We start from the raw sequence: 15,481 nt of genomic DNA, 5'->3' as shown, positions 1-15,481 counted from the left end.
TTTTGCAAATGCTAACTACCGTGTTTTTTGATCTATAGGGCGCACCTTGTTTTAGAGGGAGAGAACAAGAAAAAAAAAGCTCCCCCTCTCTGCTCAGTGTCCCTTCAGCGAAGCGGCAGGAGAAACGGAGCCCCTTCCATTTCTCCTCCCGCTTGGCTGAAGAGGCGCTGCGCAGGTTTCCCTCTCTGCTGAAGCCAGGAGAGTCTTGGTCTCCCGGCTTCAGCGAAAGGAACCCGAAGCCTCCGGAGCACAGCGGAACCTCCTGCTGTGCTCCGGAGGCTTCAGCGAAAGCAACGGGAAGCCTCTGGAGCATGACAGGAGCGTGGAAGGAGCGCTTCCTCTGCGCTTCGGAGGCTTCGCATTGCTATCGCTGAAGCCAAGGAGCCTGCATTAGCTCCATAGGACGCACACACATTTCCCCTTAATTTTTGGAGGGGAAAAAGTGTGTCCTATGGAGCAAAAAATACGGTAGATAATATCATGCATGCAGTGCAAGGAGGAGTGTGCAAACCTACAAGGTCCGTGCGCAGTGTTACTCGGAAGCAGCATTTTTACTAATTTTTTCTTGGGAGCCGCCCATAACGGCTGGCGCAACCTAGTCAGATGGGTGGCATAAAAATGATTACTATTACTGTTACTACTATTAGTTTGTTGTGACTACAACAAGAAGTTGTCAGTCTTGTGGATGACAAATGATGTCAGAGACTGGCTGGACAAAGAGGAGTGATGGGGGGGCACCAGCCAGTGAACCCCCCCCCCCGGGAACCCCCAGAGGAGGAAGGCTCTGATTAGTGGTGGGACACTGAGGACAGATCGGAGGGTGAAGATTGGGAGCAGGTCCCACATACTGAAAGGGCAACAGGGTTCAGCGAGCAGGAAGAGCCTGGGACAGGGAGCAGTTCAGACTCTGGGTCTGAAGCAGAGGAGGGGAGTCAAGGGACTGCTGGAGAATCTGCAAGCTCTCCTCCCCCTCCAAGAACTCACAGAGTATTGAGAAGAGCGGGAAAGAAGTCAGAGGTGCGCAAACGCAGTTTGAGACTACTTGGGAAACATCAGGGAGACGAGAAGCCTCAGAGAGGTTTGGAAGGCAGATTTAGAAGGCAGTCCTGTCAACTGCCCCATAGTGGCAAGACCTACTGGGAAGGGCTGTTGAGTTGTATGCCGTTTCCTTGAATAAAGAGTTAACTTCACTAACAACAGAGATCTGCTTCCTTTCTTGCTGACCTGCCTCTGACTCCAGCCCTGACAAGTGATACTTCAGTCTCCTTTCTGCCTTAAATATAAATAAATTCAGAGAGTGGCTCATTTAAATCGGCACAGGAAGGGCTTCCATTAAGTATTGTGATATTTTCAAGTGAAAGTTGGCACTTTTTTAAGACAATGACGTCACGATGAATAATCTCCCTGCTTGCACACTCCTTGGTTGCTTGCATTCAGATGCAATGCCAGTGATATACAATGGTGAGGAACTTGGTCTGTCCACAAGCTCTATGCTTGTGCAAACAGACTAAGCCATGGCTCAGCAAACTTTTTCAGCAGGGGGCCAGTCCACTGTCCCTCAGACCTTGTGGGGGGCCGGTCTATATTTTTTTTGGGGGGGGGTGGATAATAATAATAATAATAATAATAATAATAATAATAATAATTAATTTATTATTTGTACCCCGCCCATCTGGCTGGGTTTCCCCAGCCACTCTGGGCGGCTTCCATTGAAACAAAAAACACTAAAATATCATACATTAAAAACTTCCCTGAACAGGGCTGCCTTAAGATGTCTTCTGAATGTCAGGTAGTTGTTTATCGTTTTGACATCTGCTGGAAGGGCGTTCCACAGGGCGGGCGCCACTACCGAGAAGGCCCTCTGCCTGGTTCCCTGTAGCTTTGCTTCTCGCAATGAGGGAACTGCCAAAAGGCCCTCGGCACTGGACCTCAGCGTCCGGGCAGAACGATGGGGGTGGAGACGCTCCTTCAGGTATACTGGGCCGAGGCCGTTTAGGGCTTTAAAGGTCAACACCAGCACTTTGAATTGTGCTCGGAAATGTACTGGGAGCCAATGTCGGTCTTTCAAGACCGGTGTTATGTGGTCTCGGCGGCCGCCCCCAGTCACCAGTCTAGCTGCCGCATTCTGGATTAGCTGTAGCTTCCGAGTCACCTTCAAAGGTAGCCCCACGTAGAGCGCATTGCAGTAGTCCAAGCAGGTGATGAATGAATTCCTATGCCCCACAAATAACCCAGAGGTGCAATTTAAATAAAAGCACACATTCTACTCATGCAAAAACACGCTGATTCCCGGACCGTCCGCGGGCTGGATTGAGAAGGCGATTGGGCCGGATCTGGCCCCCGGGCCTTCGTTTGCCTACACATGGACTAAGCACTCCCACATTCTCCCTTCCTAAAGTAAGGGGAAAAAACAGTTGGATGGCTTATTACATGTGAAGCAGCTCTCATAGTTTGGTTCCCCACTTGAAAGAAGGTAGGAACAAAGCATTCATACATAACGTTATGTCTGAATACAACTTGCTCGTACGCAAAGGACTTTCCCCTCTGCAGGTGCCCTGTGTCACCTGTAAATGAGCTTCAGGGAGTTGGGGGACCTCCATAACAAATTTAGAGGGTGCATAATGCTTTTTAATGTGTGGCGCTCTATTATGTTTTTATATGTGTTGTAAGGCACTCGGAGTGGTTGTGGCAACCGAGTTAGATGGGCAGGCAGGGTGGACATAATAAAATTATTAATATTAATCATGTTAAAATGATGGAAGTCCTATTGTGCATGGATTTACAACGCATTGTTGAATACAACAATGCTTGAGCAGTTACCTCTTCAAGCAAGGATGTCCCTTAAAGAATTGTACAAAAAGCCTAAAAGGTAAAGGCAAAGGACCCCAGACAGTTAAATCCAGTCGTGGACGACTCTGGGGTTGCGGCACTCATTTGGAAATGTCTGCTTTTCCTGATGTACCTGTTTCTTCCCCATTTACAATGTGTGTGTGTGTGTGTGTGTGTGTGTGTGTGTATTCCATCCAGTGGCAAACCTTCTGGTAGTAGTTGCAAGCAGGACTTTAAAATTCAATACCTAATTTAGGTAACTCCAAATAACTTACTTTGCATTCCTACCCTCAGGATTCTAGGGCTTTATATCCGTGGCATTGAGGAGAACAGCCGAACTAAGAGGGATGGACTTTTACTTGAAAATGAGTGTATTGTGAAAATTAACGACACAGAACTTGCAGATAAAACGTTTGCACAGTGAGTTTTGCCGAATTGTTTTATTCTGTTAACCTGAGGAATTTATGCAGCGCACATCAATCCAGTCAGTTTTACAATGTTGGCTATGATTAAAATACTACAATTCTGCCTCGGAAGCTTATGAAGTAAAATAAAAAAAAATAAAATTCTAGTAGCGTCACATTGGGGATAGAATATCTGATCTTCTGTTGCTGTAGAGACTGACTGTAAGTGGAATGTTTTATTAGCCTCTTGGGAAAGTGCTATTTAATAATCCAACTAAGAGACTCATATGGGACACGGGTGGCGCTGTGTGTTGAACCACAGAGCCTAGGACTTGCCGATCAGAAGGTCGGCGGTTCGAATCCCCGCGATGGGGTGAGCTCCCGTTGCTCGGTCCCTGCTCCTGCCAACCTAGCAGTTCAAAAGCACATCAAAGTGCAAGCAGATAAATAGGTACTGCTCCGGCAGGAAGGTAAACGGCGTTTCCGTGCGCTGTTCTGGTTCGCCAGAAGCGGCTTAGTCATGCTGGCCACATGACCCGGAAGCTGCACACCGGCTCCCTCGGCCAATAAAGCGAGATGAGCGCCGCAACCCCAGAGTCGGTCATGACTGGACCTAATGGTCAGGAGTCCCTTTACCTTTACCTAAGAGACTCATAACCTGATCCCAGTTATAAAACATAAATAATTTCATCAATCTGGGTTGGGTTTTTTAAGAAAACCCTTTTTGGGTAAGTTACCCATAGATCAGGGGTGCCATCAAGGAGGGGCTGAAGGCCTCCCCAAAATTTTTTATGAGGGAAATGGGCCCCCTCAATATTCCATGACAATGTGTACATGTCGTGCAACGTGCTGACGTCATGTGTGCAAGCTATGAGGCGTGTGCACAACACATCAACATGTTGTGCGCACTGGCACCTCAGTAATAGGGCAAGCCAGCACGCTTGCTATAGGGAGCTTAGTAGGCAAGATATTTATTTCTGATAGAATTTTTAGAATTTGTTAGATCTTTTCATTACTTTTTAAAGCATAGCCAGTTACTTTAATATTTTTTGTGTTCAAGGAATTTCTGCTGATTTATCTCCTATTATTATTATTTATTATTATTATTATTATTATTATTATTATTATTATTATTATTATTTGCGGGTCTTATAATAATTAGGGATACAGCATTTACCAGAATTTTAGATTTTTAAAGAAGTGCTTTAAAATATTTCCCCCCCCCCCAATTATTCATGCAGTAGTTTTTGAAATTATAATGCTCATGTGTAAAAATGTAAAGTAATTTATTCATAAAACACATATTTGTTAAATATGGTGGATGGTGACATCCCAGAAGATATATATTCTACCGTAAGAAATATGATGAATCTACTTTTTCTCTTGCTTAGTGATCTGTGTATTGTTGCGAGCTCCTTATTTTTGTTTCTTGTATTTTTAACTTTGTTTTTTAAATAATTCCATGTGAACAAAAGAAGAAGACTCTCTCTCTCTCAACACACTCAAAAAGGAAAGCGTTTGCTGTGGTGAAGGATGTGTTTTGTGTAAAACTAAAATAGGTCTTTCTTTGGAACTACTGATTTTTATTCACATCAAAATGTTTAATTTTGTGTGTGTGTGTATGTATATGTGTATATATATATGTGTGTGTGTGTGTGTATGTATGTATGTGTATATGTATATGTTTGTGTGTGTATATATATGTATATATGTATACAGTGGTACCTCTGGTTAAGTACTTAATTCGTTCCGGAGGTCCGTTCTTAACCTGAAACTGTTCTTAACCTGAGGCACCACTTTAGCCAATGGGGCCTCCTGCTGCCGCCACGCCGCCGGAGCATGATTTCTGTTCTCATCCTGAAGCAAAATTCTTAACCCGAGGTACTGTTTCTGGGTTAGCGGAGTCTGTAACCTGAAGCATATGTAACCTGAAGCGTATGTAACCTGAGGTACCACTGTATGTGTGTGTGTGTATATATATATATATATATGTGTGTGTGTGTGTGTGTGTGTGTGTGTATGAACACACAAGTTGCACACATAGTAGTACTTTGGGGAGTCATTGTGTTGCAGTGGATACAGTCCTGGGGTTTGTGTGGAAATCCCTGTTCCTCTATGGTGCTCCTTTGATAACAATAGGTCCTTCTATCTCAGTGAGGAATGCTTATCTCACAGTTTTGAGCAGAAAATGAGGCTAGAGCTCTGTAAACTGAAGAGGGAAATGAAGTGCCATAAAAGTGGGAAATAACAAAGATTTTTGTCAAAGAAAGCCAACTGCAAAGTGACAACAATTTCTTACAAGAACAAAAAGGAACTCTTTGGAAAGGATCTTTAAAAGCCTTTTCCGCAAAGCAACTTCCAAGTTGTCCCCGTGTGCGTTTAGCATGGCTTACAATTTCCAGATCTTCATGCGTTTCTCCTGTGTCTTGTTTCCTCAAGAGCGCAAGATATATTTCGGCTAGCCATGAAATACCAGACTATCGTCTTGGAAGTGGTTCCTCCGCACAGCCGTGAACAATATGAAAAGTCCGCCATCGCACCTTTATATCCAGCAGATAACGCGGAACATGTTTCAAGGACTAAGGTTCCACCTCCCATCTATGCAAAGCCAATGACAAGGGAAGTGGACTTGTCCGGAACAAACCACTTGGAGTCGGGGGTGCATCTTGCCAAGAGTCCGAACTTTTCAAGAGTTAGTAGGAAGCCATCATCACCTACTTTATCGCCCCTGATGGGTTTCGGCAGCAAGAAGAATGCAAAAAGGATAAGGATAGATCTCAAGAAAGGTCTGTTAAACCTCCCCCTGATGTTTTTTAAAATGACTTTCATATCTTGTAGCCACAGTACAGTGGTACATTGGTTCTCAAACTTACTGTATTCTTCGCTCTATAAGACACAGTTTTCCCCTCTTAAAAAGGAAGGGGAAATGTGTGTGCGTCTTGTGGAGCGAATGCAGGCTGCGAGGCTAAGCCAGAAGCCAGAACAGCAAGAGGGAGCGCTGCACAGTGCTTCCTCTAGTTGTTCTAGCTTCTGGCTTAGCCATGTGAAGCCTCCGCAGGGCAACGGGGAGCTTCATCCTGCTGCCCTGCGGAGGCTTCATGCGGCTATCCCTGGCTTTTGTGGGAGGTGGGGGGGAAAGCTAGGAGGCTTGTTTTCGCTGAAGCCAGGAGGGCAAGAGGGGATCGGTGCTCACTGATCCTGCTTGCTCTCCTGGCTTCAGGGATAGCCCCGCAAAGCCTCCTGAGTGAAGAGCAATAAGCTCTCCCTCTTAGTTCAGGAGTCTTTGCGTTGCTTTCTTATTTCTTGTTTTCCTCCCCTAAAAACTAGGTGCCTCTTATGGTCCGGTGCATCTAATAGAGCAGGAAATACGGTGATCCGTTCCGGAAGTCCGTTCCAAAACCAAAGCGTTCCCAAACCAAGGCACGCTTTCCCACAGAAAGTAATGCAAAAGGGATTAATCCGTTCCAAACTTTTAAAAACAATCCCTAAAACAGAAATTTCAAATGAATTTTACGATCGAATGAGACCGTTGATCCATAAAACGAAAGCAATAAACAATGTACTGCAGACACACAATCAATCAATCAATCAGTAGCTGAACTGGGTTCCACACAGTCACAAAAACAAACAAAAAAGCCGCAAAAACAGAAACGCAAAATAAATAGCAGAAAGAGACAGACCTCAGTGTAACACTCAAAACAGAATTGTGGCATTCAAAATGGAAGTGTATCACCCAAAACAGAGCATGTCCAGCTTCTGAAGAAAATTCGCAAACTGGAACACTTTCTTCCAGGTTTGCAATGTTTGGGTTCCAAGTTGTTTGAGTACTAAGGCGTTTGAGAACCAAGGTACCGCTGTATTTGTGCTCATACTTGATTAAGGTGCTGCAAAAGTAGTGTGAGATTCATATATTTTTGTGTGTGTCTTCACTTTAGGCCCTGAAGGACTTGGTTTCACCGTGGTTACCAGAGACTCCTCAGTACATGGCCCGGGTCCTATATTTGTGAAAAGCATTTTACCTCGTGGCGCAGCAGTTAAAGATGGCCGCTTGCAGTCGGGAGACAGAATACTGGAGGTTTGGAAAATGTTCATTTGCAGCTCACCACAAAAAAAGTTATTTTTTAGTGGGTTTAAGTGCAGTGGATCATTTTTTAAAAAAATCAGTCGATATTAATACTTGGAGTAGATCCATTGAAGTAAATGGACGCGATGAGCTTAGGTCCATTAATTTCAATGGGTAAACTCTGCGTAGAGTCTTGTGATAATAGGGTACCAGGTGTGTGATGAAAGGGAACTTTCTCATTCACTCAAAGCACACCAGTTGATACATTCTCTTCTAATTCTTAATTTAGAAGAATTTAGAATTAATTCTTGCTTGTTAGCCGCCCTGAGCCTGAGCCCGGCCATGGCTGGGGAGGGCAGGGTATAAATAAAAATTATTATTATTATTATTATTATTATTATTATTATTTGAGGGTTATGGAATCTGATGCCTGAGGACTAGTGAGATTTAGGTTTCCATACAGCTTGGGGTCGGGGCTGGGTTATTGTTCAAGGAACACAAAAGTCTCATTGGGTACATGAAATTAGTTGTGTGGCTACCAATTTCATGAACCTGAATTATGTGCCTGTATTGGAAGTGCTCTTTACTGGTTTTATTTCTTCACTTTAAATCTTCCAGACAGTTACTGCATAAAATGTAGGGGCCCTTTTCTCCCAGAAGCCAGTAAAACCTTCTCTCACTCCATGTTTTAATACCTTTCTCTACAAAGTGCTTGCCAATTAGAGCGCCGGCCCTAAAACCTTAACATTGCCATTTTCATAGCAGCCACAAGAAAGATGTCAGGATACTTCAGCAAACAATCCTGTTCAGTTTAAGCCATGGGTAGGCAAACTAAGGCCCAGGGGCCGGATCAGGCCCAATCGCCTTCTAAATCCGGCCTGAGGACGGTCTGGGAATCAGCGTGTTTTTACATGAGTAGAAGGTGTGCTTTTATTTAAAATGCATCTCTGGGTTATTTGTGAGGCATAGGAATTTGTTCATTCCCCCCCCCAAAAAAAATGTAGTCTGGCCCCCCACAAGCTCTGAGGGACAGTGGACCGGCCCCCTGCTGAAAAAGTTTGCTGAGCCATGGCTTAGTCTGTTTGCACAAGCATAGAGCTTGTGGACAGACCAAGTTCCTCACCATTGTATATCACTGGCATTGCATCTGAATGCTAGCAACCAAGGAGTGTGCAAGCAGGGAGATTATTCAAGTCAAAGGCTGTTGACAACCAAGGTACCACTGTACATTCCTTTCTAGCCCCTTGAAATTACTCTTAGACTCTACCAAAAGTGGTTCGTTGTTTAGGAAATTTTGTCATCATAGATGATGAACGTGAGTTTCACAAAGGCTCTAAACAAAATACCCGATTTCAGTTCAGTTATTGGTTCCACTCTGTTCCCTGGTATAAGTGCTTTGAAGCTCCAGAAATATTTCCACTATGTGTTCATTTTCCTGTGATGGGAGGCAATATTAACAGATATTGACTGAACTAAATTGCTCCCCTCCTGAGCTCCTTAAAGATCAGTTTTTTACCATGAGTAGGCAAACTTAAGGCCCAGGGGCCGGATCTGGCCCAATCGCCTTCTAAATCTGGCTCGCGGACGGTCCGGGAATCAGCATGTTTTTACATGAGTAGAATGTGTCCTTTGATTTAAAATGCATCTCTGGGTTATTTGTGGGGCATAGGAATTCATCATTTCCACCCCCAAACAAATACAGTCCAGCCCATCACAAGGTCTGAGGGACAGTGGACCGGCCCCCTGCTGAAAAAGTTTGCTGACCCCGGTCTAAGCTACGCTGGTGAGAATTGCCAGACAGTTTGCAAACGCTCTGGGGAGTTGTTATGCGTTCCCCTTGTTATGTGGTAGGGAACTGTGGTTCCCTGTTGTACCTTCTAAGTTAGACCAATTTCATTTTGGTCAGAAGGTCCCCTTGTGTACATGTGTGTGTGTAAACAACCAACCAAGACTGCACACATAAGGTACAAGTGTCCTCCCCACTTAGGCACAATCGACTCGCACGTGACCACATATACGTGTAGTTAAATAATTCAATAATTTGTATACCTGAAGGAGCGTCTCCGCCCCTATTGTTCAGCCCGGACACTGAGATCCAGCACCGAGGGCCTTCTGCCGGTTCCCTCATTGCGAGAAGTGAGCTTACAGGGAACCAGACAGAGGGCCTCCTTGGTAGTGGCACCCGCCCTGTGGAACACCCTCCCTTCAGATGTGAAGGAAATAAGCAGCTATCCTATCTTTAGAAGACATCTGAAGGCAGCCCTGTTTAGGGAAGTTTTTAATATTTAATGCTGTACTGTTTTTAACACTTAATTGGGAGCAACCCAGAGTGGCTGGGGAAACTCAGCCAGATGGGCGGGGTATAAATAATAAATTATTATTACTATTACTATTATTATTCAAACCAGGAAATGGAGGGAGCAGGGGCGGAGAAAGGGGGTGCAGTGGGGACAGTTCGCCCCAGGTGTCACCACTCGGGGGTGACAAAATCCCGGGTGGCACTCACTGTGGGGCCTGTAGCGCACCCAAGCCATGCGTCTCTCCTGGGAATGACGTGGTTGGTCGGGCGCCCGCTGCCTCCCCCTCAGCTGTAGGGCAGCTGAGTGGGGGAGGCAGGTAGACTCCTCGGAAGCCCCACGGAATGTCCTGCCCCAGTTGGCCCCGCCCCATGGGCAGCTGGCCCCGCCCCCAGGCCCCGCCCCAGGTGCCCGATCGGCTTGCCCTGCCACTGGGCGGGAGAGAGCTGGAGAGTCCTCACGACTCACGAGGAGACTCTCCCCAGAGGCTAAAGAGGACATCCGTGAGCACAGGCTTTGTTTACGCTGCTCAGTCTCCCTGCGCAGTTCATGCGCAGAATAGTGCAGCAACAGTGTCTGCCCCAAAGCTTTGAAATATTTAGGATACATAATTTTTGGTATGGGTTGAAGAGAGAGCAGTAGAGAAGGTGTCTAAACGGAGTTTAGAGGGTCTCCCACATTGCACAATTTCACTTATGCATGCGGGGGCCTGGAATATAAACCCCGCAGAAGTAGCGGGACTCCTGTACTTGATGTTACTTCATCATGACCACCTGAGTTTAGTAAGACCTCTTCCAAGTGTATCACACACACACAAGCCAAGTTCTTTTTTCCCTTTTTCCCTCCCCTCTCATTCTCTTATTTACATTTTATACATTCTTTTTATTGATTGATTGATTTTGACAAAGTAATAAATAAATAAGACCACTGAGGCCATTCCATTGTAACTACCTAACCTCCCAAAATTTCAACACCTCTTTCGATGGTTTGACCCCTTTCCGTGTTAATAGTACAAATTCTACAAACACTTTTCCTATCTCCTAAAAAATCATTTCTCCTGCATATTCCCCGTCTTACCCTAATGGCACATGTTAATTTATCAACAAACCAAGTTCTGATCCAGTGAAGGCTAAGTGGTGCACTGAATTCTGCAATGCACACACACTTAGGAGGTTGCAGTGATGCAAGGCAAAAGAAAATATTCTGTGCTGTTCTGGGCTAGATCCAGACATCCATTAATTCAACAGCCAGTGAGGATATAACGCTTGCATCCAACACTGTTAATAGGACAGACTGCACTCATAAAGTTTCAGTAAGATATATTTCCATACCTTCTGGTTAATTCCTCTTTTTCCCCCACCTAACTGTGTTCGTCTGAATCTTTTAGGTGAATGGCAGAGACATCACTGGCAGAACCCAGGAGGAGCTTGTCAGTATGCTGAGGAGCACAAAGCAAGGAGAGATCGTCTCCCTCACCATTGCTCGCCAGGAGGAAAGTTTCCTGCCCAGAGAACTGGTAATAGTCTTTGCATTGCAGATTCCACAGGAGAAATATTTCGGTTAATCAGATGGCTGGCATGGGAAATCTTAATTTGAGAAGTCAGTATTTCTTACGACGTCAGCGACTTGAAGCCACAAGGCCCATAACAGTTAGATTTTAACTTACTACATACTAGAAAAGGTATAATCAGCACAACCAACAAGATACATGCATGAATTAAGCTGTATCTAAAATCAGAGGGTGAAATCTAGTGGGATATTGATGGGGAGCAGATTTTTTTTGGGGGGGGGGGGAGAGGAAACCATTACACAAGAGGATTTTCATTGTGCAGGTGGGCGGAAATCATTAGCTATCTCCCAGAGAATGACTAAAACTATATTATCCTTCATAAAGAAAAAAGAAATTAATCTGAAGCACAATTTCAAAGCTGGACATTTATGCCTTGTGAAATTACCATTCTAATGATGATGGTTAATAGCGAGTTTCTCTGTCGTCCGGGGTGATGACAAAATACATGGCAGTGTACTTTAGTAATATAAATCTCCTCAATTAAATGAGTCCAGACAATTTATTTCATTTATCTGACCCTTCCTTCAAGGACAAGAGAGTGCAAACCCTGCAAAGTTAGGTTGGCATCTTTGATAGTGACAGCTCTGAGTTCAGCCTAGTTGACAAGAGATTTGAAGCTGGGTTTCCCCCTGAACAAAGTTTTGCTCAGAGTAGACCCATTGGAATTAATGGGCCTAACTTCAGGCTTCGCCACACCTCCATTTGTCCCAGAGTCATATGGAGGGGGGGGGATAATGATCTTTTGTTCTATTGGATAGTATTTGTGTGGGGTTTTTATGTGAGTCACGTGGGTACGCTCTTTATTTATTTATATATACAGTGGTACCTTGGTTCTCAAACTTAATCCATTCCCGGAGTCTGTTCGACTCCCAAAACTGTTCGAAAACCAAGGCACGGCTTCTAATTGGTTGCAGGAGCTTCCTGCAGTCAAGCGGAAGTCACGCTGGAAATTCGGTTTCTGAAAAACATTCGGAAACCGGAACACTTACTTCCGGGTTTGCAGCATTCGGGAGCCGATTTGTTCGGCAACTAAGCCGTTTGATAACCAAGGTACGACTGTATATTTATTTTTATTGGCATTGTGAGAGATACGAGGGTCCAGAGCTTGGTTGGTTATTTTTGGTTAGTTGCAGTATGGTTAGTTTGTTTGTGTGAGGGGTGTGTGCCATATTAGTCATATTGATTTTTATGCTGTTGGGGGGATAGATCATTGTCTTGTGCTGAATCATAGAATCATAGAGTTGGAAGAGACCACAAGGGCCATCGAGTCCAACCCCCTGCCAGTTATTTTGCAGGACAGATGTCTAAAAGGGGTGGATTTTGGGGCATTCCCACCACATGTGGAGGTATGTGCCTGTAGAGGTGCAGTCTCTCCAGCATTTAGGTGACATGGTGTTAGGTACCATCTATATATAATGATGATAATAATAATTTTTATTTATACCCCGCCCTCCCCAGCCAAGGCCGGGCTCAGAGCAGCTTACAAGCAATAATAAAAACAAGTTGAATGATTACAACTTAAAAACAAAATTAAAATACAAGATTAAAATATTGAAACATTAAAATATTAAAATGTAGCCTCATCACAGGAGGAGAAGGAAAGGAAAAAAGAAAGAGAGGGAGGGAATCAAATTGGCTCCAAGCCAAAGGCCAGGTGGAACAATTCTGTTTTACAGGCCCTGCGGAAAGAAATCAGATCCTGCAGGGCCCTGGTCTCGTGAGGCAGAGCGTTCCACCAGGCTGGAGCCAGTGCTGAAAAGGCCCTGGCTCTGGTTGAAGCTAATCTAACTTCCTTAGGGCCCGGGACCATAAATAAGTTTCAAAGTGAGTTCCCTTGTTTCGGCTGAGATGGATTTAAAAGGTGTTTTAGACCACTGCTTAGACCATTGGGTAGGGTTTATTTCGTAACCTATGTCATGCTCTCATTGGTCATTTTTTGTGAGGGGGTTTGTAGGATCTTGGAGTAGTATTTTAGCCTCTAGACATTTTAAAGTGATTTTTAAAAGTATCTGAAATATTTAATAGTTTCTTAGTCACCAATTTGGCAACGATATATTGCTGAATGATACTACAAAATTAGAGGATTGTTTAATTTTAAAATATCTTTTTACCAAAGAAATGCATAATGAGGGGTTTTCAATATATAGAAGGTACTTTTCTGGAATATATATCTGTTGTCACAGAAACAAAGGTAACCTCTCTGGTCCCCTCCCTGTTATCTTGATGGATGTGTCTACTTTGTTATTTTTTAACTCAAAATCCAGTAGGATAAAGGAAGGACAGAACTTCCTGCCTTTGTCTAATTTTCTCCTCTTGGAAGAAAAGAAAAACTGCCTTTGTTTTCTGACTCCAAGAACTTACTTTTCATTTCATCAAGAACTTTATTTTAACTCGGTGTTGCACCTTCTAGCTTCACGTAATGCAGAAATGACCACCCTGAGTCTGTGGTTCCCCACATTTCCTCCTTTTGTTTACTTTTAGCACTCTTATCGTTGTTGGCTGGCTGTTTTGGCAATGAGAACCCACTGCTGGCTGGTCGGCTGGTCAGTTGGTTGGCCGGCATACAGGAAAGCCCTAACGTAGGTCGAATTGTTGAGAAGTGACCCCCTTATCTTTTCACAGCTTCTGCCGCTGCTTCCTGAACACTTGTGTCTAGATAAGGCTACAGGCAGTAAGTGTGCCGAGCTGTGTGGGTTTTGGGAGTGAAGCTTTCGTTTGTCGTTTGCTGGCTCGAATATTATTGCAGGGCTTTTAGCATCATTTATAATGTCCCATATTGTCAATTTTCCCATTCAACAGCTTCCCTTGAGAGAGGGAAGGATGCACAGGTGGGTAGGCCTCATAGCAAGGATAATATATGAATTTTAATGCATACTGTTTCGGTAGGTCACTCCCCAACTACATGACACTGTGTGTTCAGTAGTCGACTGGCTGAAACAATGACTTGCTTGATTTTGAGAATGTGTTTTCAAACTTGTGCCATCTGAAACGAGTCTGTCTAAAGCTTCTCCCCTCTGGAAAAAAGCAAACCATTGCCAGTGCTACTCTTTGGTTTTCTTCCTTAAATATTACATTATTATTTCCCTTGGCTATCCCGGAACTAATATAAACCTTTACAAAAGAAGCCAATGACAAGTCCTAGTTTACAGGAGGTCACTTGTGGATTCTGTTGAATAGCTTTCTGTCTCCTGGAGTACAACTTGGTCTGGTGTATAGTTATGGTGGACAGCGGTGGAGCAAGATGATTGGGCGCCTGGGGCAGCGCTCGTGCCCTGTTCCAAGGGGCACAGCCAGCCGCCCACAGGCTGGGGCGAGCTGGGGCAGGATGATCCATGGGGCCTCCGAGGAGTCTGCCTATCTATTTTATTTATTTATTTATTTATTTATTTATTTATTTATTTACGGCTATTAGCCCATAAAGTATGTACAAACATAAAAGCACAGAGGCATAAAGACCGATATATTCGGCACCAGAAGGTGAACACCATGATGCAGGGTTGGGTCATTGAGCAGAGCCAGATAACAGCTTGGGGCCCGGAGAGCTCCAAGGGACGGATCCCAGAAAAAAGAAAACTGAAGACGAGATCCGACATGCACTCTCTTCATAACTGTCCGATTAGTTTTTGATGTTGTTGTTGTTTTTGGTGGTTTTTGTGTGTGAGATAACCGCATTCAGGAATCTCGCCACCAGCAGAGTTACAGAAGGATCTGTATCCTGCAAAAGTAGTGCGGCATGTGACTCAACAGGCCTGCCAACCAAACGCAGTAAAGCAGGGCCCAGGAATTTAGTCCTGGCTATGCTATGTAGGGGACAGTTGAACATTATATGTGGAAGAGATTCAACAGTTTTCCCGTCACACACGCATAGCGTAGACACCAAACCCTTGGAAAATCTGTGGCTCAGCAGGTTCGATGGAAGGACATTGAACCTTGCACGAATAAATGCGAGTCGGTGTGGTACAGATGAAAGAGATGACATGTATGATGGAAGGCCAAGTGGTGGGGATATTCCGTGATACCTGGGGGAGCAGACACCCCCACCCCCGGCGAGGTTGTGTTGATTTTCAATGTCTGCTAATCTTTGCTCAATAAGGCTTTTGGCTGAGTGTAAGTTCATCTTTAAGGAGTCCGCTGGGGAAATTCCGATGCTCAGAAGTTTGGCGTGGATTTTTCCTACCCACGGATTGACAAAGTTGTCCCGCCAGAGGCACTGAAAAAGGTAATGGTCAGGAAGCCTATGCCAGCTGGACAGCCAATAACCAAAGACTCGCTTCCAGATGACAGTCTCCAATGATGCAATCCTTAACTCCAGACGTAT

General features: G+C 44.5%; 1 protein-coding gene and 1 long non-coding RNA gene across 3 annotated transcripts in view; one reads left to right on the top strand and one right to left on the bottom strand.

The window, feature by feature from the left end:
- PARD3B (par-3 family cell polarity regulator beta) overlaps positions 1-15,481 on the top strand; it is a 579,832-nt gene that overhangs the window by 176,544 nt on the left and 387,807 nt on the right. For both annotated transcript variants that reach the window (XM_083472433.1, XM_083472434.1), the window contains exons 7-10: positions 3,124-3,249; positions 5,673-6,019; positions 7,169-7,308; positions 10,981-11,109. In XM_083472433.1, coding sequence (XP_083328559.1) covers positions 3,124-3,249; positions 5,673-6,019; positions 7,169-7,308; positions 10,981-11,109 — 742 coding nt within the window. The remainder of the gene's footprint in view (positions 1-3,123; positions 3,250-5,672; positions 6,020-7,168; positions 7,309-10,980; positions 11,110-15,481) is intronic.
- Positions 1-15,481, bottom strand: part of LOC310693554 — a 278,269-nt gene that overhangs the window by 78,437 nt on the left and 184,351 nt on the right. The window lies entirely within an intron of this gene.

This window comes from Podarcis liolepis (assembly GCF_965112155.1).
Source record: "Podarcis liolepis genome assembly, chromosome: 1".
Classification (NCBI taxonomy): domain Eukaryota; kingdom Metazoa; phylum Chordata; class Lepidosauria; order Squamata; family Lacertidae; genus Podarcis; species Podarcis liolepis.
This window is presented reverse-complemented; position numbering and strand designations above follow the sequence as displayed.